General features: G+C 39.6%; 1 protein-coding gene across 5 annotated transcripts in view; it reads right to left on the bottom strand.

Annotated features, from left to right (window-relative positions):
- Nucleotides 1–27082, bottom strand: part of MAST4 (microtubule associated serine/threonine kinase family member 4) — a 284153-nt gene that overhangs the window by 85135 nt on the left and 171936 nt on the right. The window contains exon 1 of one of the 5 annotated variants that reach the window (XM_052670249.1): nucleotides 18561–18784. The exons of the other annotated variants lie outside the window; for them this stretch is intronic. Within the exon in view, the coding sequence (XP_052526209.1) occupies nucleotides 18561–18652 (92 nt within the window). The 5' untranslated portion in view covers nucleotides 18653–18784. Of the gene's footprint in view, nucleotides 1–18560; nucleotides 18785–27082 lie in introns of those variants that run through there. 5 annotated transcript variants of the gene reach the window in all.

Consider the following 27082-nt stretch of genomic DNA (forward strand, 5'->3'; position numbering starts at 1 on the left):
GACGTACTGGGAACATCTGAATAATTTCCAGTGAAGCAATTCAAACATCTCCAGGCATACTCATCAGCAGGGATGACAGCAAAGGGTTTATGACATGCAACCAGCTTTTTTTATTTTTTTGGTAACACTTAATCACCAAGCACCATACAAGCCAAGAATGATTGAGTGATTTACATATGTAAGTTTGCTGCCACAGACCTGGCTCTTAGCAGACATGCACATTTATGCTATTAAAAATAGTATAGTGCAGCATTAAACAGAAGTTTCAATGGCGTAAGTTTCAAGTGACTGCATTACTCAGTGATGTCAGAAACAAATTATCTGGGACACTCCAAATAAGTACTGTTATAGTGCTCACATTCCTCCATCAAGTGCTTTTCTTCCCCCTGACATGCTATGTTTCTTTAATGACCCACGTATATAAAACTCAAAAATCATAATTGGTAATATTTTAGAATCTTGTATGTAAAATAGGATTTCTGGAGATGAAAACATAAAGAGTGCTGGATTGTAATCTCCAGACAAGCTCTTCTAGGCTCTGAAAACAAATTATGCATAATTTAGGGAGACCAAAAATTTTCTTCTGTGCAATGATATATACTTCCCATAACTGGTGATCTAACTTAAGAATAACACTATTGGACATTAAATTATTTGTGAAAATCTACTGACTGAAACTGGAAAATGAGTATCATTTTTATGGGAAAAGCACAACAAAACAAAAATAAAAGCAAAATGCACTGCTTTTAAACAAATGATCATTGAGTAGTACAGTCTCCAGGTAGAAGAGTGAAATGTATCTCTGAGAATGGACGTGGTCTGTAAAATCCATCTCTATGTTGCCTTTACCAAGATTTATTTCTATGCATAACTTACAGAAAAGTGCCTTGTTTATAGTAACATTCCTTTATTCCTTCAATGGCTAATGTAACATCCTATCTTCCCACAAAAATCCAAGAACACAGAAGCGAGGTAAAGAGAAAAGTGAAACTTAATGTTTATCCTTAATATAATTCTAGGTTATAGACAGCAGATACAGAATCCCACAAGAATACAGTGAAAAAGACTAAATGCCTCTTAAATACAGAGTACAGAAGCGATTCATGAGAAAAAAATCTCCATATGCTTTGCCCTGGATAAAAATATCCCTACCAGGAAAGGTTCATTTCGCTACAAAGTAATATACTGATTGTCTGTAAACAGAAGAAGTAGGTCACAGACAATTCATGAAAGCAAATGCCAATGATTCAATGTGCCAAAAAGAAGAAAAGAAAAACGAAAAAAAAAAGAGTGCAAGGATATGATTTATAGTATGCAAATAGCTATGAGCAAGTATCTGAGGAGGAACCATTTCACAATGCAGATTCATTTAATTCATCTTGGTGTGTCAGGAATGAAGTATCACATAAAAGAACTGGAAAAGCAACATCCAAAAGCAGAGAGGAAAGAGCAAGCAGTAATAATTACATTTAACATTTTAATTTTGAATACATTGGTTAACTTACTGTCTATAGCTTTGAAAGCTTACCTACGTGACACAATAACAGAAAATACTGCCTGTCGCATGAGCAAGGGATGACACGTCTGTACTAAAACTCAACTTTCAACTAATCTATTCCAATACGAGCAGAGTAGGTAATTTAAAGAAGAAAACTAGGTGAAAACATTGCCATTTGTAACGGTACGATGCTGTACTTACAGCTACGCTCAGAGTCCTAACTTCTAGATTCATGTAGCAACTGGAAAATTCCCCAATTTTTGGCATTTAGGGCAGGAACTCTAGGATTGATCATTTCTACATTGGTGTTTGTTTGAGGATTTTCTTGGAATTTTATGTGTAAATCCCTGTTTGGGATTTACACATTGGCAAAATAAGGACATAATATGAACTGTAAACATCTGACCACAGTAAAAATCTAACTTTGACCTATAAACATCAGAGAAGCATGCACTAAAATCTATAGAGCAGTCAATGAAATTCAAACAAAAATGAGCGCTGGTTTGAACTAACAGTGTGGATGAATGGTGCAATTCAATACAAGGTCCTTTTTCTTCAGACATCCATCTTTGCAAGAACTCTAGTACTGCAGAGATCTTAAAGCTCTGTTATCCTACAAGGACAACTATTTAACTTTTGACTTCAGCTAAAATTCTGTTTTGGAGTAACAATGTACAGGACAGAAGAAAAATGATGGTGGAATGAATAAAACTGAGAAGGAATCTGTGTCAAAAATGAGCAACATGAATAGCTGGAACTCTTACAAACAGCATTTACTGCTTATGAGCTCTGAATTACAGAAAACAAATCTGCAAGCGCTCAACTGTTATCTCAGAATGAAAAGAAATGTACTTAGAAGAAAAAATAGGAAAAACATGATTTTTTGCTTCCATTCACCCAGAACTAGAATTTATGCCTATGACTAGTACTGGGTTTAGAGCTAAGAAATACTCAATTTGCCACTACAACAAATGCCGGCATCTACAGCAAGAACACATCTCCTCCTTTCCTCAGCAATGTGTTCACTATGTCAGTCACATCACTTATGTTCTGCCAATTCATTATCAAGACATACTACAATCTTAGCAATCAACTCTAGCAATTAACATGGTAGATACATTCATCTATGTATTTCTGTAATATGTGCTGCCATGAGGTTCCAAGATCCCTAAGATTCATGTCTGTGATTCCAGCACAGAAAGACATCTTGCACATTCCAAGTCATTTCAAGCAGCTCAGATGAAAAGAACTGAAAGCTGAATGTAGAGTTCAAGTTGAATTCAGTAGCTTTAACACATAACTGTTCTGTTCTACCAAAATCTTGCTTTGGCATAATTTCTACTTATCTCCTTTTGATGGCATAAAGGCATACTCAAGTGGGACTACTTCATGAGTTTGAGCATTTGTCCTTCATTTTCTGGATTTTGCAAAACAAATGCCCCAACCTACTAACTTAGTCCAGTCATTTGATCCGTTTAAGGTTAGACTTCCTACTAATACAAGTCCTCACTCAGCTTTCCAAATAATCTTTACAATCACCTTCAACAGACAGCGAGCTCAAAAGCCAAACCTGAGCACATAAATCTGAAAGACAAAAGAATGTCAGTGAAACCCACTTCCTCAAATGTTTTGAATATAAAAGAGGACACACATTCACTAGGATTTTCTTTTCCTTAAATGACAACTGCAAAAATTACCACTACTCAAACAGTTTTTGCTTTTGTAGGTATAAATTAAGTGATAAATCATTAACATAAACTAGTGTTAATATAATCATACACTTTTTAATCAGTTCCAATCTACAAATGTGTAACTAAACATTAAACTAGAATGTTCTTCAGGCTTTCAAAATCTAGAGACAGTTTGTGCTGGTAATGGTAACACACAAAATCTGATGTACATACAGGTGTGTGACTAATCAAAAAGTGACAGTTTTCTCAAACTAGCTTGAATTGACTAGAGAGCTCTAACTAGTCTTTATTAGTGTGTACAATCTTCTGTCTCATTAGGACTACAACCAATTTAGCTGATATAGGAAATTATCAACAACTGAATTTTTGGAAGTGATCAGTTAAAACAGAGAAATAACACACATACAAAAAAAAAAAAAAAAAAAGCCACAGAAACCGAAATACACTTGTTGGTGAACTGGCATTCATCAACACATACTTCCTCCTGCAATTTGGTGTAATAAGAATGCAACCTGATAATCTCATGCTTCCAAAGCATTTCATTAGATTTCAGGTGACTGTGGGAACAGCTGACAGCTTATAAATTCATACAGATTCTTTATTTCATATTCTTCTTACAGAAAAAAAAAATAAATCATAATTTCCTTTAATTTTTCTTCTTCTTCTTTCTATAAACTTGAACAAGAATAATAGTCGCACATCTTTAAACATAGGGAACCAGAACCAGTATCATCCTGCAAAAATCTCCTATGCTCTCATGAACTTCTCTAAGACCAAAGCTGGATTGAATATTAACATTACTGATAATCCACAGGCTTGATGGAGTATCCGTAGAACAGAGATCTGAAAACAATCTCACATAGTAACTTCAGAACATAATATTCTACTTTTAGATTCTGACTACGCTATTTACAAAAGATTTTACAAAAGTTAATTTAATTGCTCTATCCAAAGAGACAATTTCTGGTTTTCACATTCACTGATGTCTCACAGCATACTTCATCAATGTAAAAAAGTAGTAACATGTCATTCACGAGAGGTGGAACTGAGAATAATCTGTAATGTGATAGAAAACTACACGTCATATCCTTTACAAGTCTAGCTTCAATACTTCAAATGCCTGTAGCCATATCACCTCGTGCTGTGATTCTGCCACTTCTCAGGCTACACAGCATTAGGCTAACTAGCTGCTGCAGGAAATGATCATCTCTTGTGAGTCAGTGCTAAACACACACCCCACTGCGGTGCTGCAGGGCACAGTGCTGCTTTTCGGATGAGTCTGCGCTGCCAGCCACGTGAGATCATTAGAGATTACTGCAATTTTTAGGAGTAAGGTTAGTTAAATACGCGCTTTTGAAAATAACAATCCAATACTCAGAACCGCAGGTCAACTGAGCATGATTTACTGGGCTGCTTTTCAAGATCTCAACAAGCTAACTGAAGGAAAATGTTAATCATTTCAACAGAACACTGCTGTTAAGTTCACTTGATTACTCTCCTCTTTTCTGTACCAATACTTAAATTGAAACCAACATACCTAGTGATAGATTTGGGCTTCTGAAAACTATCCAGCCTAACAAAAATAGGTCTGTAATTACTATGCATATATGTACATGATTTTACCACTAAAGACAACTTATGACCAAAGACAACAAAGTGTAACGAGGATATTTTGAGTAAAACCAGATAAATACGTATCGATACATTTAACAAATGAAATTCTTATCAAATCACTGGTCAAGTGTAAAAAGTAGGTAAATTATACTGATAGTCTCTTTGGAAGGCTATCACCATTACGTATGGGAACAGAAGCACAAAAGTTTGTTGATTTTGTTGAGGCAAACAGGTGGCACATAGGCACCACGCAGACTCAAAGTCTGAATTTCCTGATACAACATATATTGAAAAAATATCAATACAGTTAGAAGAACTAACTACTTCCAAAGAGAGGAACTGATACCTCGCACAATAAACTCAGAGCTTTCAGCAATTAATTCAAAATCTTCAATAAACTGACATTCTGTCTAGGGAAGGTTGCTTTTTTCCAAGATAAACAGGACATCCGGAGCCTAAAAACAGAGTCTCAGCATTCCACAGCCCTTGAGGAGGCACACTGCACACTGTGACAACTGTAATACAGGCTAAAGTGCTAAGTAGAAACTTATTCAACAGCACTGTTTTTTGTATATAAGTTCCTGACCATATGTGGGACCTGGCCCATGTAACACACACGAACTTTGCCTGGATAATACTTTTCCACAGAACCTCATGACCACCAAAGACCTCCTTGCAAGAATCCTATATAAACACAGCACATGTGCAGTGTTAGGTTTTAATATGCATAGCAATTCTAGGAATAGGCACGCACTTTGTGGAAATTGTAGGAGTGTTCTCACGTTTAAACGTAAAAGATCTGTGTGCTTAAGATCCTGGGAGTGCATGCTGTGAGTGATGCTCCCTGCATCCCGTGCTGCCATAATGTCAGCTCTCCAACCTGCCATTTGGGCTAGCGAGTTTCATTACTGGAGTTCAGTGACAGTATGGTTCAATAATGTCATTTTATAAATTCTGTCTGTTGGGAGAACAGTAGGGGAAAAAATCTAATAAACGTTAAGCAAAAATATTGTCTTTCAGTGTAATAGCAAAGTGCATTCTATCCTCTTTCAAAGACATCAACTGAAATTCAGTATATATTACATATTTGCTTGAAATCTCAGTAATCACTAAATACATTAACAATGAAGTGCATTTGATATTCCAGTATTAAAACATAGGAAGTATGTGGGAAAAAAAAGAAGCCTTTAGTTTGTTTTCTATATACTTCTTTTTATTCTAGAAACCAGAAAATAACAAGCACTCACATAAACATCTGTACAAATGTGTATTCCTACCCACCCCACCAAAAAAAAGACAAACAGAACACTATAGGTGGATACAACAGTGCTTTTTGTAAAAAGAAACCTTTGGAGTAAGTGAGAAATGTCCTAATTGTAGGTATTATTTCTCTAGACTTTACCTAGAACCAATTTTTTTGTTATTCACACAACAGGCCTTCTGTCTAAGAGAGGGAGTCAGAAACAGGGCAAAACTAGAATGCTTTTTTTCCCCAAGATTTCTACAGAAAAACAGTTTTGTATTAAGACATGTTCATAAATGAGAGAACACCACATCTACTCTCAATAAAAAAATAACAGTGCAGTGTGTAAAACAACATAACTCTGAGAAGCTCTAATACTCTTTATATACAGAACACTATTCCAAGTCCTCACTATTCTAGACATCATACACAGCAGATGACAGCCTCTGCTGGGAAAAGCCTACACGGTCCAAAAACCTAGGCATGACATGTACATGAGACAAACAGGTTAGAAGAGGGTGTGGATGAAGTAAGGTGACTGAAAGAGGGTGTGCTACAATTCTTGGCCATCAGGAAGAGTAATCACTTTGCTACTCATCCAGCCCATTACCCATCACCTAATTTAAGGTTTCTATCTGCATCACAGCATAAGTTTGCCATAAGGAATGATGCAAAGAAAAGACAAAACCATCACTTCTCCAGTCTTTGCTTTTGTTCAGAAAACAAGGTTTTATGCCCTGTGAATACCATTACCAGCAGGTTCAAGAAAAGAAAAATATTTCAATTCTCTCATAAAGTCAAGAGAAAATTCGCGTTGTGCATAAATTGCTTTTGTTGTGCAAAATTTTTGAGGGAACAGTTGCCCTCATTTTCGACACAGGACAAAATACATTACCTAATAAATGCAAAAGTCAGTGGATCAGTTTGCACTGATTTCTTAGAGTAATAGGCATTAAAAAATAAATGGCTAAAAAAAACCAAGCACATTATACTGTACACTTACTACAAAAAAAAAAAAGATCACCACATTTCTCCCATTTATCTCACTATAAAAAGAACTATATTTTCAATTAAGTTTAATCTATTAACTATGTTTCACTTCCGCTGTGTTTGAAGAAGGACTCCTACATTTGTCTTTACCTATCCTGGACAATTCTGTTGATAGTGTCTGTGGCCTTTGAGTACAGGTTGGCTATAGTCTAGTGGCAAGTTAACTCACCCACTTGTGGTTTATAGGCACCTTGGTATCTTTCTGAAAAATGGTTTTGTAAGAATACAAGTCAGCAGAGAAAGAAAATTATCTTAAAACATACAAACTGTTCTGTTGAGATGCCTAAATCATAGAATGGTTTGAGTTGGAAGGGACCTCTAAGGACAGCTAGTTCCAACCCCCTGCTATAGGCAAGGACACCTCCCTCTAGACCAGGTTGCTCAAAGCCCCATCCAGCCTGGCCTTGAATGCTTCCAAGGAGGGGGCATCCACAGTCTCACTGGGCAACCTGTCCCAGTGTCTCAGCACCGTCTCAGTAAAGAATTTCTTCCTAATATCTAGTCTAAATGTACCCTCTTCCAGCTTAAAACCATTTCCCCTATTCTGTTGCTACATGCCTTTATAAAAAGTCCTTCACCGGGTTTCCTGTAAACCCCCAACTTGTGTATATGATAATCAGAATGAAAAAGATGCCTCCAATTATCACTGTGATTTTTCATATGAGCTCTTCCACAAAACAGAGCAATTACATTGGTAGATTTTTTTCTCTTGTTACATATGAATGTTTGAGCAGTTTTTCCAGTAATATGTCAAAAAATAATTATTAAAATGCAACTCCAAGATCATCTAAAACCTTACAGGCATTTTAATATTTTAAATGCATACATTACCATTACACTAAAACTACTTTCAGCAGTACTTTATTTCATTAGGTTCTTGCATGGACTTCCCCATGCACAAGGTATGCCTACTACTACTAAAGTTCTAGCTCCTGGATCCTGGTCTTCCGATTGTCCATTCTCTCAAATTTGTCAGTGATTAAATAAATGCAATACATTGACTGGTAAGACCAGATTACTATTACTCCATTGTTGTTTTTCCTGTAGAATGCCAGAGTAGGTGATCCTACAGGTTTCTCCTTGCCTTTTAATTTATGAATCAGAAGAAGGAAACACATGATGGTTAAAAGGTATTAATTTATAGATAATATTGAATGCTTAAGTCTGACCACACAAACAATTTGCATATTTAATAAAATAACCTTGTGTATTCATATAGTCCAGTATGTTCCGAATTTCCTTTAAAGCATTCCCTTATAGGAAAGGAAAGACAGACCAAAAGACAGACAAAAAAAGGTAATTTGCTACTGTAAAGTTTGGAGAATGCAAGTAAGAAAAAGCAAACAAATTTCATTTTTTAACTTGGGGAAAAAAAACAAAACAGGAAGAAGGTTCATTTTTGGTTTTGAAGGTTTAATCCATCAATCAAAAACTTGCAAATGATGGTAATATAATACAAGTATATTAAGTACAATGCTTAATACAAGTATCAAGTATCAATATCTTGATACTTGGCAAGACAGAACAGAACATGTGAGACAATCAAACAAAAAGGGGAAAAAAAAACCAACAGAGACCAACTTTATTTCTCAATAGAGCTCATGTTCTCTCATTACTCATAGGCCACAGGTGGGGAACAGACGCCTACAAAGAAGATAGTTCAATCATCAAAACATGACAGAAAGACATGGGAAGAAGCCAAATCATCAAGCCTCGGGTAACAAAAAAGAAGGGGAGAAAAAAAAAGAAAAAAAACCAACGAGCTTACTTACAAAACATGTTACATACTTTTCCTGTCCATCTTGTCGGGGAAATAAAAAGAAGATAATCTGGTAAAACTTGATTGTACAGGGAACCGACATAATCATCTTTTTGCGTAGGCTGTTTGTAGACAAAACGAATAGAGCATACTGGACTTGTCTGACTGCCTTCACTCATACTCTTACAGCTCTTCAGTAAATTCCCTTGACATACCCATGCGTAAGAAGAAGCTAGGAAGCGTAGACTCACTGGAAAAGCTAACCTGTGCAACAAATGCACACAATCCACTTATTATCAGCTCACTTTGTGAAGGTTAACAGTATTATCACAAAGGACATTAGCTAATTACGACTTATCAGTAAACGGCACTGTCAGATGAATGAGTTAACATTCATGCCTTCTTATTCTTATTTCCATAAAAGGGAATATAAAAGCTGTGTGTTGATTTACATTACGAAAACTGTCTTGACAACAAATTATGTTAAATACCGAGGCAGCTGTTGGTAGAAATATAAAACAACAGGAAATGACCATGGCTGAAGCATAACATCATTTTGAGATTCCCAGGCTCACTGACATTAAGATATATATAATTATGAATTAGACACATTGTGGCAAATAATTCCTTTAACAGAGGAACTAAGGAAGCTCTACTTCCCGCAATTTTGCATTTCCTAACTGAATGCAGCACTACAACCCCTGTAGAAGTCCTCCAACATTTTCAGTTCTCTCGTCCCATACACTCGCCAAGAAAATCCCTTTAGAGTCACCTCCCCTCACTGTCAGACAACACGGAGAGCAAGACACTTCTTGTTTCCACTTCAGTACCAACTCTGGGACATTTCCCAAGAGCTTCCCCACCTCCTGGCTGGAAGAAGGATCTGCCACTCAGTTACAGACACCTCTGTGCATCCCACCCATCAGAGCCAGCCAACATGCACATGTGTTCCAGTACAGTCTGGGGGGCAGGTGGGAGAGATGTCAGAGGTGTAAGTAATGACTTATACAATAAGCTGTTCTTAAAGCCACCTTCTTCATGCTCCCAAAAATGTTTATATCCATTTCTTTAATGTAGGAATACCTTTCCAGAAGATTTCAGCAGCTCATCAAGTGATAATATCACTTTTTTTTGCTTCTCAAAGAGAACCTAAAAAGCTTCTTAAAAGATTTTAAGATTTTTAAAGATTTTAATTATAACCTGATTTGTTACATTCACATTTTATCAAGAAGAAGGTCAACTCCTTCAAACCACTGTCTCCATCTTCCTCATAGCAATCTTAGGAGTTAAATCTGATATATTAAAACATCACATTTAAATGTATTCCAGAAACAAAGGAAAGATTTTTCATAGAAAACTCATCTCTGACAGGCAGCTTTAATATGAATTTTATTATACAATAACTCCACTTTCCCAGGTGTGTAAGAAAAGCAAAGGATCCAACACTGCAACTTGTCCCACACGTGCAAGTCTCCTGAGATTCATGAGCAGTTCTGTTCATGAGCCCATGCCAGATCCCATAAAGGATGACAGGGGCCCAGCATTCTAGAAAGGGGAGACTATACGCTATTCCAAAAGGCATTAAGGGAAACAGCTGGAGAAAAAGAAAAGTTCCTCTTCCATTACTGTTTCAGTTATAAACATCTAGAGTGCTACTTAAACAAGCACAAATAACAAGTACCAGCATTCAAACAAACTGACTTTGAATTTATTAGCCTTCTCAATTCAAGTTCACGATAAAATTCATATCTGTATCACTTCCTTGGAAATAAAAGGACAACTTCTTTTAAGGAATCTTCTCTATTTCTTAAGAGTAATACAGGCATATTTCACAATGTAAATACTATTTTCAATAAGTCATGCTATTAAAAATCAAATAAACAGACTGCTTTTTCCAGTGGTGGAATAGAGCCCAGAATCCTACTCAATTTTAGAAGACAAGTTACATTTTCCAGAAACAAAATCAGAAACGGCTGTACTTGAGGTACTTTCAAAATCTATACTACTAATTGATGGCCATTACAAATAGCCATATCACATCCCCTTGTAGATGAAATAGCTTCTTTCCTGTTTGTCATGATGCATCTTTGAACAAAGCACAAGGGAGCAAGTTTTTTCCAACTGAGGAACTGACCTTATAATGTTAATACTCAAGTTCTGAACAGCCATTATTTTAAAGCTATTGCTTGAGTATTTATGTACACAGATGTCTAAACACCCATGTATTTAGTCTGCCTAGATGTATGTATGAAAGAAAGATTAAAAAATCCTCTGATACTGCTAATATTTGCGCTCCTATGCTACAGCAGGTTAAGCTTACAGTCAAGCAAGTTCACTGGAAAAAAAAATAAAATTCTATCAGACAGAGAAGAAGTTTTCAGACTGACGCATTCCCCCACTGACACACACAAGAAATCAAACTTACCCCCATGAAAGAAAAAATATTTTTCAAACTCTCCGATACAATAATTTTTATATCCAACAATCATGAGGTCTACACATTAGCAATATGAAGTATTTTAATATGCAACACTTTACATTACTATGTTTCAACAAATTAAACATCATTTAGGAGCAGTATTTCTTCAGTAATCAAATAAACACATTTAAATGTACCAGCGACTACCTAGATCTAACATTATATTACACACAAACTACTAAGATGCTTGTAAGATGCCATATGTATCTTTGATTTATTTGGTATTAATAATTATGTTTTAAACCCACGGTTAATACAGGCCGTAAGCTGATGGACAGAAGAATCACTTTCCTGCCAGCAATCGGCGCCCTGTGTGACATCACCTTCAACGTTTTCGTAAGAAAAAAAAGAAAAATCACCAGTGGGTAACCTTTTAACAGTTTTTCATTAACGCATAATTTTAAACCTAGGCTAAAGCCAAATGATAGGGATCAAAAGCAGGCTATTACATGCTGGAATATCTACATAATTACCGCATATGCAGAAAAAAAAGAATGGGTGGGAGAAGGAAACTGCAGCAGATTTTACTTTCTAATCACCAAACTGAACATGCCAGCATTTCATGGGAATAACAGATTCTACTTACAATAATAATTATAATCTCTCAGCAACAATAGAGCATGACGGTTTTCCTTACTCCTAAATAATTATTTAGTGAAGAGCATTGCTAACCAACAGAAAGGAAGAAAAAACTGATATATTTATTCTGGCTTAACCTCAATATTTTTGTACTTATCTATCAGTGGCAGGAACACTAGCAATGCACAGCTGGTAGTTCTGAAGTCCTTCTATTGGGTAGATCAATCTGGGAGTTGTTCCAGTTTACAGTATTTCTGAGGTACTTTTATATTTACTGGGAAGCATGCCAAGGAGTTTTCTAGTTTGCTACTATTCAATTTAAGCATTTCAAATAAAATCACAGAAGTGACCTGCCATGAGATTTAAGGTTGCACTAGGATATTTTTTTGTATCCCTGCTTAATTCAGGTGGAAGATTATATTGCAGCAGATCTAGCTAGCACACCAATAGCATATGAAAACAAAAATATTAACAATATACAGAATATGCATTGCTACAAAGAAAGAGAAAACTAAAGTCCCATTAAAAATTAAGTAAGGTAACCAAGCACAGTGTAATGCAATAGACATATCAGATGAAATTTAAGAGCCTGATACACGACACATATTATGCTTTCACAGGATTATTTAATGCTGTGTGTTAATGGGAGGCTTTAAAGCTTCACAGTTATGGCAGTTATTGAATTTGCAAAGATTCAGAGGTGAGATCACCTGAAGGGTTCCCAAGGGAAAATCCATAAGCTATCACTGACTGTGATACACCTGAATCAAAGTTAACACTGTTTTTCTCTGTTTGAGAAATACAGTGAGGCATATATACATCTACCTTGGTGCTATAGCAGTGCTCCCTTCAACAAGTCTGCCTCATTCTATATGTTGATGTAACATTGTACAGCCTATTGGTTTGCCAACACACACAGAAGAACTACACAACTCGTGGAACAGTTTTACTCCATTATTAATTTAGCGTGCCACTCAGTAAGTGTCACTAAACATGCTCAACCTAAATCAGCTAGCAGAACATTTATACTCGGAACACAGCAGCTCCAGCTAGTGACTGGGTCATGTCCAGTAACTAACCACATCAATGCCACTCAAGTTTCCTACTTTCTAAGACATGCACACTGAAACGTGTAACCAATTCAAGTGAACCCACTTTGGAGTCCACTTAATTGACTCTTACAGTTTTGACAAAGAATTACCGGAGGTAGGCTCACCAATAGGTGAAGCATGTGCAGCCACACAGCAAGGTATGTAGCTTACTGCTACCAGGAACCTGAAACTGACAGAGGATGCAGCATAAAAGGCAGGCAATTAACAGCTGCATGAGGGAGTTGCTTGTGTATTTAAAAATTACATTTCAGAGGGATCAGTAAACTTCTAACAGAAAGAACTTTAACGGCTCTTCAGGACATCAACAGCAGATGTAGAGTTGAATTTAGACATCTCTGCGCAGTGCGTCCGCATCGTGTGATGTGTCCCAACAGCCACAGCTACTGAACAGAAGCCTGGACTGCTGTCTTGTTGATTTTCTGTACTAGGACAAAGACTGTCTGCCACTCTGCAACAACAGACACTAACCACAATGGCTAAAAAATCATTTTTAAAACCCAGCTTCTTAAAGTTCCAGCACTTTCCAAGCTTTTTTTTTCTCTTAGATCTGTCTTATTGTTGCTTTCCCCAGGTTTTCTACAGGATGACTCTTTCATTCTTACAATATAAGTAAGGATCTTGGTTTAATTCTAAACAAATAGAAATTTCTCATTGTAAAGACTAAGCAAAAATACAAAAATAAACAAACAAACAAACAAAAAACCCTAAAAAACCAAGAATGCAATCAGATGAATCCTCTCCAGTCTGGCTAAAGCTAAGAAACAATGAAGGCTCACTGGAAAAAACTGAATGTTGCCAACATTCAATTGTAAGCAGAACTTGAAATACATTAATTGCTCAAACAAAAAGTTTGGCCAAGTAAGCTACACTGAATAAAAAGAACAGTGTACTCACTTTGATAGTGAGACTGTAAGACTATTCCCCTAACACAAACCTCTGCTGTGAAAGAAAGGAAATAAAACTCCCGAGATACATTAACACTTCACTATCTTGCACAGCAAGCCCAGCAGATACCTGCTAATTCCTCCTGTTCGATGGATGACAAGGTGTTTTGAAGCCCAGGTGGCCTGCTCAAGCCTATTTCTCATTCCCCCTCAGATTTAGGATAATTATCTTCTTCTTAAGTATATTCAACATCTACTAGAGAAATATTCTGACTCTCCCTGTCTTGCATGTAGAAGTTAAGGTGAATACAGAGGACTGACAGCAGGAAAGAGACAAAGCTCTCCAAATCACCACACTCTGAAACACACAGCAAAATAACACAATCAATCGCAATCCTTGGCGAGCTGTAACCAGTGGTACTCCTATTTAACAGAAGTAAAAGAGTTCACAATGAAGTGCTGACACATTCAGTTGGCATCAGCGCAGTGACTTTTAATTCCTGTGGCTGCTTTTATGTTAATAAATGTGTTCAGGTTTTTTGCTTGTTTTTATGACTCCAACAGGTCTCCTTTTAGCACATGCTACTGAATAAATATTGAATAGATTCACAGGATACAAATACTACAACATAACATCATGCTGAAAAAGGAAAATCTATACAAGAGCCAAAAGCAGGAGTTACACTGTAACTTTATCATCCCATCTACTCCAACTGCCAAACCCCCAAGTTCAAGAAGCCTGCTCCATATTTTCCAGGAAGCATACTGTCCCAAAACTAACGGAACTACAGCAACAGTCTGACAACTCTGCTCTCTCTAGGAGTTTCCAAAAAGAGCTGTGATTTATATATATATTCAACAATTCACGTTTCCAATATGGTCAGAAATTCTTTGAATGCTTGAAGAATTACTTGATGATTGATGAATATTTTAAGTGCCTATCAAGAAAGTCTCTTCAGTACCACTTCAATGTCTGCATACAAATAATACAAGCATCATGCAAAAGTGCATTCTGGCTGAGAAGCAATGCAACCTCTCTGACCCAAAGCAAGACAGACTGTAATAATACTGTTTCAGTGCAACTGCCACAAAAAAGCAAGGGAAAAAAAAAATAAAGGCACTGAACAAAGAATCATTCCGTTGCTTTTTTTTTTTTTTTTAAATACAGAGGACAGAGACAGAAGTTACAGAAGAGATAACTGCAAAATGTAGCATGCAGTAGATATATTTTACCTATGTTCAGTATGAAAAAGTAGTACGTTTTTTGTTTACGCATCTTTATGTTGTTGTACATATCCATGTCTACAATGTATACACATACACATGGTCTTTCTCTCATGCTCTCTCTCCTGTTCTCCAACCCAGACTAGCTGTCAGGAACACCAAATCAGCACTACACAAGTCTCACATACCTATAGCATCAGAAAAATAAGATCATGTGGTGGTGTGCATGCCTCTTTTCTGTAAAAGGGTATGGTGAAATCCATGTCATTTATAGACTTGATGACTTGTATACCAAATGCCTCTAATTTGTAACCGAATTTTTCTACCTGCTAGTCCTGAAAGCCCTGATTTGAAAGTCAGGCTGGGATATTTCTTGTTCAGGTATCACTTCCAACCAGACTTGCTGCAATTGAGTTCAGTTAAGTCTACTGCAGGAGAGAAAAGCCTTAATTAAAGACTTCGGTGAGCAAGTAAGACCATAAAGTTTTATGCTTTTGTTATAACTCAGTTGATCAGCTGAACACTAACCCCTGAAGGGAAAATAGCTTATCTTTTACTTCTTTTCTTCAGAGAATCTCAAAAAGAGAAATGAAATCCTCCTTCAAGGAAATACGTACCAAAAAAACCTCCAAAATTCCTAGTGTTTGCATACAATTCTCGTTATCTCAACTGTAAAGAGGACAGTGCACACAGAAAAGGTCTACTCGCCCATAATAATCTCAGTAACACAGGTCAGAGAACATGCCAGAGGAACAAAGATTAAGTACAAAAAAAAAAAAAAAAAAAAAAAAAAGCACTCAACAAAATAAAAATAAAGCTCTCACGCTAGAAAGGAATCCCAAGGCCTTGGATCAGTGGACCCAAGACTTAAGCACAACCAGCAGATTCATGTGTCACAGGAACAAGATCCCTTCAGGCCTCCTCATAGTCTTCAATCTCTAAAACACCTGAAAAGCTTCACATAATATGAGTGGCTATCACCAAACAGTACTCCTCCAGAAAGAGGCAGAATCCTGTAGCATGTGAAAGGATAAAGGTACATCCTTCCAGTTGACTCATGCAGCAGTTGGGTTTGTGAATTTCTGAAGACATCAGATGGAGCTCTGAAAATGCAGATCCAGCTGCTATCTCAATTAACCAGAGCAGAACCAGAGGAATGGCCTGTATTATTTTTAATTCTCCTGACAGTTTCATTACTCTGGAACGTACTCTGTATACATTAACACAGGTATAAGTGCCAGGCAGAGGGGACACATCCCTTCACAAAGAGAACTGGAGCAATGGGGCAGTCAGCAAGGGAGATACCAGGCTTCCCACCAAGTGAGGGAATCTACCTGAAAAGAGCTCTGAACCCCCACTGCAGGCTCTTAGATTTAAAATGCAGTGACATACTTGTTATTACTAAGCAGAGGGTGTTCAACATGGAATCCCTGTAATAGAATCAAAGAATGACTTAGGCTGGAAGGAACTTTTAAGACAATCCACTTCCAACCCCGTGATGCTAGCACCAAGGGAGGTCAGCTAGCACCTGACCCATCAGCTGAGGCTGCCCAGGGCCCATCCAACCTGGGTTTGAGCTCCTCCAGAAATGGGACATCCACAGCTTCTCCGGGCAGACTGCGTCAGGGCCTCACCACTGTTTGAGTAAAGAAGTCTTTCTTAACACCTAACTTAAATCTCCCCTCCTTTAGTTTAAAGCCACTTCCCACTGTCCTGTCTCTATCAGCCTGTGTAAAAAATTGTGTCTCCCTCCCATAAGCCCCCTTCCAGTACTGGAAGGCTGCAATGACGTTTCTCTGCAGCCTTCTCTTCTCCAAGCTAAACATGCCAAAACCCTCAACCTTTCTTCACAGGAGAGGATGCTCCAGCTCTCACTCATCTTTGTGGCCCTCCTCTGGACCAGTCCCAATAGCTCTGTATCTTCCTTGTGCTGGGGGCTCCAGGCCCAGGTGCAGTACTCTGGGTGAGGCTTCATGAGGGAAGGGCAAAGCAGAGTGCTACAATTCCCTCCCTCTCCCTGCTGGCCACCCCTCTGTTGATGCAGCCCACGACACAGTTGGCCTTCTGGCTGCAAGCGCACACTGCTGGCTCATACCCAGCTTTTTGTCCATCAGGACCTCAAAGTCCTTCTTTGCAGGGCTGCTCTTGTTGAACCTTATTAGGTTCACATGGGTTGAATTTCCAAGCCTGTACAGGTCTCAGTGGATGAAATCCCTTCCTCAGGTTGGGTTGGCTATAATACACAGAACAGAGGTGTATATATGGTATATTCTATTCACTGAAACTTCTTACTTATAAAATGTAAGCAGTCAGTTCTACTTTATACATTTTTTCAAATAGTTTGTCAAAGCCAAAGCATTCTATCATTCTAGTTTACAATTCTTTAGTATTCTATGTCTTTAAGAAATAGGAGTGCATTCAAATAGAAGTAAAAAAATATCAGTGGCACAAATGTGCACTCTGTAATTCTGAAAAGTCTCCCATACACTTCGAGAAAACCCATTTCTGCACCTTTCCATAGGTACTGGAAGAATGAAGGTGCAAAAAAAGACCCACTACTTGTTCTGTTTACACACAGATGCATCTGTAGCAAAAAAAAAAAAAAAAAAAAAGTGTAAAGGCATAACTAGATATTCAGTTGAGATGTTAAAAGGACATGATATTCAAGGAGCACAATAACTGAACACCAAAAAACCCGGCTCTTGTAGCTAACTCAAGTTAGGTCTGGGTATGAGCCGCAGCAGCACTTTCACGCACGAGAGGCGTGTCCTCGGTTTGTTGTTCTAACTTTCCGCCGTTCTATAGAAGCTGCTCCGTCGGGACGTGTCACCGCATCACCGCACGGACCCTCGGGCCCCGTAGCCCCCGCCCCGCCCGAGCCGAGTCACATCCCGGGGACAACCCCGCGCAGATATCGACGGCAGCTTCACACAGAAGCACGCCGAGCCGCACACGGCGGCGGGTGACGTCCCAGCACGGCGGACGGGAGGCGAGCGGAGCGACAAACTTCGGCGCGGCTCGTGACAGCGGCTGCGGAACAGCACTGCGGGCACGGCGGCATCCGGCGGGCGGCTGGCAGCGATCAGGTACCGCGAACCGCTTCCCTCCGGTCAAGAGGAGAAAAGCTACCGAAAAAAAGGAGGAAAAAAAAAAACCAAAAAAAAAAAGCCGTCCTTGTATATATGAACGTCACCCAGCCCGCCTCGGACCGCGCAGCTGCACAGAGCGGTCTCTTTAAGAGCAGCGAACAAAGTAGGCTCCCAGAGTTGTCCATATAAAGTATACGCGTGCGGATAAAAGGTCAACTATCAGAGAGCTAACCGAAAACCCGCAGGAGCCGGGGCACGGCGCAGTCCTAAGGACGGATGGCCGCGCGGAGCCGGCAGCGCAGGGGTGGCCCAGGGCCGGGCCTGCCGGGCGCCCTTACCTCTGGGTCCGGCGCAGGCGGGTGCCGCTCCTCAGGTGGGGCAGCGTGAAGTTGGAGAGGACCGTCCAGTAGTTGGGGTCCGACATGTCCATGCCCCGGCGCTCACAGCGCGGCGCCGCTCACAGCCATAACACGCGAGGAAGGAAGGGAGAGCCGCCGCTTTCTGCACCGCTCCCGGCAGCTGGAGACGAGAGCCGAGGCCCGCCCAAAGGAGCCCGCCCAGAGGAGCTCGGCCCGATGGCAACTTTCCGCGCGGCCGCCCCCGCCCCGCCCCGCCCCGCCCCGCCCCCCGCCAGCGGCGGCGCCAGGTGAGGGCGCCGGGCGGCCCCGGGCGCGGCGCTGGGGCGGGGGGAGGCGCTGGGGGCGCGCGGCGGGCCGGGCGGGCAGAGGAGCTCCGCAGCGCCGCGGCGGCACTTGTCGGCGGGCCGCGGCCCGGGCGACGCGAACAGCGGTCGCGCGGCGATCGGTCTGCGCCCGCGTACGAGAGCGCTCAGGGGAGCACGGCCTAGCCCGGCACAAAGCCGGCGCTTCGTCGCTGTTCTTTGCACTGGACAGCGCGCTGGCTGCGAAAGCCCACCCTAGGATGCAGGCTGCCACAAGGCCAGAGAGAGGCTAACGGCACCGTTTCCACTCCAAACAGTGGGTGACCTAAGCGCTCAGGTGCCCTGAGTCATTTCCTCCTCCTCCTCCCAACTTTCTTCCTTTGCCTCCTCCTCCTCCTCCTTGCCCTCGTTCCAGCCCGGCCACACCTCCGCTTCCCCTGCAGCTCTGTGCTCTGCTGCAGGCCCAGCCAGTGCCACAGCCGTGCTGCCTCTGCCCAGACAAGCACGCTCGCTCACATCTGCGCAGCACACGAGAGGGTCTGGAATTACTGCTATGCCTCACTGCACAGAATTGTAGAGCTTCGAAAGGGCCTCTGGAGATCATCCAGTGCAAAACCCAGCTAAAGCAATTCCCTACAGCAGGTCACACAGGAAGGCATCCAGGTGCATCTCGAATACCCCCTGAGGAGACTCCAGAACCATCATGGGCAGACTGTCCCAGTGCTCCATCCCAAATAAGTTTTTCCTCGTGTTCATATGGAACTTTCTTTCTGAGTTCCCGTTTGTCCCCACTGCCCCCTGTCCTGTCACTGAGCATCACGAAAAAGAGCATGGTCCCATCCACTTGAATTCCTTCAGATTGTATGTACCTGAATCCTTCAGATTCAGATAAGTATCTTCAGATACTTATAAGCACTGATACAACCCCTGATCCCCCCTCAATCATTTCCAGGCTGAACAGTCCCAGGTCTCAGCCTTTCACAGAAGGGCCCCTCAGCATCTTTGTGACCCTCCACTAAACTCTCTCCAGGAGCTCCCTGTCCATCCTAAACTGGGGAGCCCAGTACTCCAGATGCGGCCTCAGCAGGGCACAACAGAAGGGAAAGATCACCTTCCTCAACCGGCTGGCCATGCTCTTTTCAATGTACCCCCAGATACCACTGGCCTTCTTGGCCACAACCTGCATAGCTGCATTGGCCTTACACGGCAGGGTTGTGTGAGTGGAGAATCTGTGGCAGTTGGCCTTTGTGAGCAAAGCCCATCACCACATGGCACATCAGAGCCAGCTCCAGCTGTTCCAAAAGGGACAGCCAGTGGCTGGAGTCTGTTTGCAATAGGTAATGCATTACATATTAATCCCCCTTATGCTGAGTCTGTTTTGCTCATGACAGAAAACTGGCAAGTGATCTCCCTGTCCTTATCTCAACCTGTAAGACTTTTTTCACTGTACTTTCTCTCTTTTGAGGAGAATGAGTGCAAGAATGGCCTGACAAGGCTGTGAAACCACCACACCCTTGCAGAGACCATCTGGAGTGGCCAACCAGGCACCACTGAGGATTCCAGCTTTGCATGACACAGAGCATCCAAATATTAGCCATCATTATGAAAAGTGCCCAGAAATACACATTGCAAAGAAGGTACCGGACCTCTAATCAACCAGCTACAACATGCTTATTTGAGGGATGCAGAGAACATCCTCTCAGGGTAAAGTTTTCTAAGTCACACACAAAAACATCATACTCAGAAAATGCATAGAGATACCATTAAAAAAAAATCTTCAGTTAATAAATTGGAAGATAAGCACAAGTCAAAGGCAAGAGAGAAAAAAAATGAACAGGTATAAAGTGAGTTCACATAGGCATGTAATAGAACCCTATTAGGATAAATGTCCTGCAGACACATCACTGCAAACAAAGGCAGGCTAGCATGGATCAAACACAATACAGCCATCTAACAATCCTCCATAAACATCTTAATTTTAGCAGAGGTCAGTTACAGATGAGAGGAAGTGAAAACAGTCCTATGGAGGTCTTGGGTCACATTTTCTTGTATAAACTGGCTGATACAAATCACCGCAGAAGCTGGTGTGCAGGGCAACCCCCATCATATTCCCTGAGGTGCTCAGCAGGAGTGCCTCCCTTCCAGTGGCTGCACTTCTCACACCACACATGGACACAGAGGAGATATTCACACCAATGACAGGAAAACTCTCACCCAATTCTTTTCCCTGTATTTGTCCTCACATTGTGTGAAGTTTTAAACGTTTGTGTGAAGGCACGTGTGCTTGAGAACCCCCCTTCCTGCAGAAACTGCTATGTTCTGCTGAACCTTCTGCTATTTCAGAAGGGGATTCTCAAATCTCTGCAAAAGCACTGAGAAACATCTCTTTACACTCAATTACACTCAATTCATCATCTCTCACCCAAGCTTTTGCCTGTAATTTGCATCTGTGTTTAATGATGAAGGTAGGGAATTTCACCTGTTGGATGTAGCAAACAGCACCGACTGAAGAGTAACAACAAAGCCTTCCATCATGCAGGGAAAGTTTCAGCACCCTCATCCTTCTGCAAGCTATCTCCCCCACTCCAAGCCTCCCTAAAAAGCAGTTAAAGGAATAGCTCAGCTTCTTTAACTCAAGACACATCTAGCCAAATGCATCTGTGGGGTGATCCTGGAACATGGAGCTCAAAACCCATTTTATATAGGCCACATAGTACAAGCCTTCTCTAGCAAATCCACACTAGTTCAGCTAATGTTTTCTTTGTGAAACTCTACTATTTTTACAATAATGATTAGAAGGATCTGATTTTGAAACATCAACAGTTTTCAAAAATGAAGCAAGATCATCTATTACATTGTTGGCAAGGATCCACTTGAAAAAGAATGATTACTGCCTGCAATTGGATGGCATTAATTGTCCACTCCTTCTAGATGTAACCAGACTACTATATCTAAAGCCATTACAGAGATCTGGGTACTGCAATACACGTCATGATCTAACAAACTGTACTTTTCCAGATGCAGAAAGGAACAAAGGAATCAAGGTAAAAGTTTTTGTCCATTTGTGTAGCAACACAGTGTATCATATCAGAATGTTGTCTATGTTCAGTGTTGAACACTGCTCATTTTGGCTTCTAATGGTTTAAATCCTTACAATTCTGTCTGTACACCCTGCATAGGCTTTTCAACAAGCAATAGCTCCCAGAATTACATGACCTGTGAATTCAAGCTTAGGTTCACTTAACTTTTCCATACACAATTAGACACAAGCAGTCCTGCTAACTGGTTAGGCTGTTTCTAACATGAGTTCAAAAGCAAGGAGACCAAGTATTTTTTCTGAAGTAGACACGCAAATATTAAGGGAGGAGTTGTGAAAATCCAGCACAGTTCCACAACAACCTCAGATGAAAGAAAAAGCTCCATAAGGGGAAATAAAGGCCTTATCACACAGGGTACTACATGTAAATGATGGTGAGGACTTCATAATGACATCCTTTCCACAGCGGTGCCTGCAGTCTAAGACTTTCCATGCCACAGGAAGACCAGATTTCAAAGCAAACATCTCAAGGGAGAGAAAGGCTTGCTAACTAATGAAACTGGTCCCACACAGCTGCTGTCTGAAGGACCATCCTCTCTCCACAATTTACTAGCTGAATCAGCTCAGGCAGGGACAGCCAGCACCAGGCCAAGAAGAAAAGAACAAGGAGCAAACAGCTGGGCAGACAAGCAGGGAGAGCAGGACTAGTCCTTTGGCAGCATATATCCATCATGCATATATCCATCATGTTTCTTTCACTCTGCCATCTGACAGGGCTGCCCATCCCTGCAACAAACCAACAGACACAGACTAAACAGCCAGTACATCAGCAGAGTGTAGTTACTCACCTCTGCCATGTAGAACTGGACAAAAAATTGCATAATATAGATTACACCATATTCCAAAACGTGTGAAAACAAAGCTGCTAGGAATAGATCTGTGGCACAATAAATACGCATTTGACAATTAAATACATTTCTCTGCATCAGAATGTTACTGAAAAGTTTGGCAACTACAAATAAGTCACTGTGAAATTTAAAACTCTGAATTCTGTAGTATTAAAATAAGAATCAGCATACAATACAACATGAGAACTTGCAAACACATTATGAATACCATTTGGTTTTCAGCTTCACAGGCCCACCCAAAACAGTAAGCAGCTCAGGCAACTTGACTACTTAAGAGATGCTTCACTATGTAACTTGGCTGATAAGTTCTATCACAAAGCACACAGGGGATCAGATTGTAATGCTAGTGGTAAGGATCACTGAGCTTTCCGTTACATACTCACGTGAGAATGAAAACATCGCCCAAGTCATTACAGGTATTTAATCCACCTTTGAAGAAAATTCATTTCCAAAAAGCAAGCTTACAAAAGGATTCCCTTCTCTAAGAAAGATTCCCATTCAATACATAAGCAAAAAATGAAATAAAATAAAATTTCAATGCTTAGTTGAATGTCAACACTTAGTTTCAATGATAAATAGCAATAAAATATTCTCCAGAAACTTTTCAGTTACAATAGTACTGTTTCACTGCCTCAAAACACTCACAAAGATAAGTAGCTTATCTTTAAAACCGAAGTGCAATACCAACACAAAATCAATATACTGCATATAGCATTCCAGTGAAGAAGTTAGATCTAACCTAGCTTCTTCACTTTGATTATTAAGTCAATACACGGTGGAATTTTTCAAAACATGAAAACTGTTCTGGAATCATTGCCCAGAGGCATTACAAACTGCCCAAACCTTATCAGTTTTACGAGATACACACCAAATGAAGTTTACCAGTAACAGTGTAGATAATAAAGTTCCTTCAATACCCCAAACCAGTAAAATCCTAACATCAGCACAGGCCTCATACTGGATTGGAAGAGTAAATTCATAAAACGTGAATGAGGAAAAAGTAGAGGTAACTCTTGCCTTAACACATCTTTTCTATATTTGTTAAAATGCTATCGCATCTTAAAGTAACAAAGAAATGCTTTTCATTCATTCAATCAGTAACTGGAAGATCATCAGATTACAATGAGGGCTGCAGACATGCGGGGGAGAGTTTGTTTTCTTTTGGCTGCTCCCTTTTTTTGCCAGTTAACTATTACACAAAGAGAAACAAAGGAACTGTCTGAGCTGCTCGTCAATTATTGCCCTTTTCAAAGTATCTTAGAATATATGAAAGTTCTACAACACTGAAACGAAGTCACCCCGTAATAGCATTCCTTTAAAAGAACGAACAGGATACTAGCTGCCATTAGTAACAGTATTCAGGTATGGCAGCATGCTTGGCATCACTAAACACAGCTCTGCCCAACAGTTCTGCTTTAAAACAAGATTTCAAGTCTGATTAATAAACATTCAAGTTAAAAATTCACTGAGACATTTGTAAAACATTCAACACATTTCCACATTATGTTTTAACGAGTTAATTAAGTGCAACACAAAAATTTATGTAAGATACAGGAAACACTATAATTCAGAAAAAACCTGCATGTTAAATGCTTCTTGTAGTTAATTCTGGACTACTTTCTTCACTGATTGCAATTCAGTACTGCTATCAGTGTTTTGGAAAGAAAAAAAAAAAGTACCCTTTCTAGCAAATGAAAACAAAGAGGTAAACAATGACAGGAACAAGATGGTTTATCATTGGATAAAGCAACCTTGTTTGAGCAACTGACATGCTGTTATTAGCAGACATGAGGTCACACAAAAACCACACAAAAAACTCAGTATAAAGCAGAAATGTGGAGGGCACAGACAACACAAAGAATTCAGGTTCTCTCTCAGATATGCAGTTAAATAGGTGCTCCTGATGTGACAGCGTATCTAAAAATACACATCCCTCAGGTGCGTAAGCAGGAAAATCTCTCACAGAAGTAAGGAGATCAGGCCTATGGGCATAGAGCATAGTAAAAAATACTTTGCTATACGCAGTCTGAAAAGCTTGATTTATTCAACTTATCCAAGACTAAAGAAGTACGTTGGTCATACAGCATAGGAATACCCAAGAGGAAGAGATGTGGAGGAAGATACAGGCATCAAGAACTCCCTCCTGCCCAGCTCCTCAAGTAGAGGTAAGGTTTCAAGATGCAAGAATTGGATGAAAAAATTTTTTTTATTTATTTTGTCCACCCACTTGATGTCCCATCGCTAACCTGTTAGCGATGGTCAGACACCTTTTTAGCTAAAAAATAAAATCACACTTCAAACATGAGTAAAAAGATAGGTACAAGCATTAGCAGGTACAGTTCTACAGCCTAACCTACACGGGAAATTGAATCTCAGGATCTTAATAGTACATTCATCCTTAAAATGCACTAATTAATAAATATCTTTTAGTATTCTCAGCTGCAATATTTGAGATCTTGCTCCCTCTAGTGGTTGATTTTGATGTTTATTACCTTTCCCTGCTGTCTTCACACAACCGTCACTGTGGGATGTAGAGCATAAAAATAAGCTGAAGAACTCACTGAAAGAAGTGTTTTGTGGGTGTGCAACGCATGTCTGCCAGATTTCTGAGTTTACTTAGAAATGTTTATAAACATAAGTAAACATTATTGTTCTAACCAGTTGTAAAGTAACATACAAATTCAGATCAACTTCCTACTGTTCCAGTGTGGTATATATTTTTTAGCACAAACACATTTAGGAAAAGCAATGGTCACAGCATCTCTTCCCATTTCTGAAAGCTTCTAGATAGATATGCACTATTAATTGGAAGTTACATATATTGTGCAGTTATTCACGTGAAACATAGGAATTCATTTCAGGCAGCACTATTTTTAATCCAACATTTTGCTACCTGTAGTGGAAGGAGCCACTTATGCTCTATCAACAAGGCTACCCATTTGTTCTTGTCCAAAAAATTAGCTTTGGAGCTAATTTAGCAAGCAAGCAAACTAGCTGCTTAAGTATGAAAGAGCTATTTCCAACTGTTATCACTAGATTTACATCTATCTTCACAGATAGAGAATGCGTTACTACAGTTCAAAGTGCTACTTTTTGTGGTGAGCAGGTCCAGCAAAGAAAGGAAAACAGAAGAGATCAGATAAAATATCACCTTTCTGCAGGTACCGTGGCATTTACATTTTGACTTCATTATCACAACTGCCAGAGGAAAAAATAAAAATGCTGTGTTGCAGCCAATACTAAAACATCCTGCTTTGCTTTGAGAGTCTTGCTTGCTAGCACCCAGCAGCATCCTGAAAGGGTCACACTCTATCTTCAAATCAGTTGGTAACCATTTTTGTGGATGTGGTACCACAAGTATAAATCTGTATGCTAATGTATTCTCTGCTCAGGAGTGGTAATGATGTTTTAGTGTCTTAAGGCATTCACATAAAGAAGTCATAGATTTAAGACATGTAATTCATTGCACTAGCTTAGCTCACTTCACACATTTATATCCTCTCCTCATGCATCTTGCCATATTTTACCACACATCCTGTGAAATCAACATCAATACCCTATGTTTAAAGGTGAAATTCTTAATTCCTTAACAAGATGTGAATACAGTCATTTTTCTAAAGCAGTAAGTATTCACCCATTACCATACATTCTACATTAAAGTCTCAGTCAACTAAGCCACATTTTGAGAAAAAAATCTTAATTCAATTGTAAAAAAGATCCATTTTTTAATTTTTTTTTTAAACTTAAAAATTATGTTATCAGAAAGCTTTTGAAGTTTAACAACGAGTAATTCCAGTAAACAAACATTCCAATACAATCTTTCTCAATCTTTCAAACATGTAATATTAATATCAGGTTTTCCCTTTTAAAACCAAAAAAAATATATTGTTTAAGAACAAATTTTCAAAGGTATCAACTTAAAAAAAATAAAACTAAATTAAATTTAAAAAAAAAAAAAATAGAACTATTAAATTGTAAAATTTTTTGTATCTTTTTTGTTTTCATAACTTCTAACAACACACAAATTAAAACCCAATGTTTTCAGAGGGAAGAATGGTTTAAAAAATGGAGCATCCTGCTATGTCGCTGCAGCGCCAGAGCTTGGAGATCCCAAACAACACACTCCTGTAAGGTGAATGCTGCTCCTTATTCAGAGCCATTTTTGTGTGCTCAGCTCCACCGCTGGCCAACCCCACTGCCCTGCTCTGCTCCTAACAACAGACTTAAGGAACTCTGTATGTAAAAGTCAGATGA

The sequence above is a fragment of the Tympanuchus pallidicinctus genome, unplaced genomic scaffold, assembly GCF_026119805.1.
Source record: "Tympanuchus pallidicinctus isolate F22 unplaced genomic scaffold, pur_lepc_1.0 scaffold9, whole genome shotgun sequence".
Classification (NCBI taxonomy): Eukaryota; Metazoa; Chordata; class Aves; order Galliformes; family Phasianidae; genus Tympanuchus; species Tympanuchus pallidicinctus.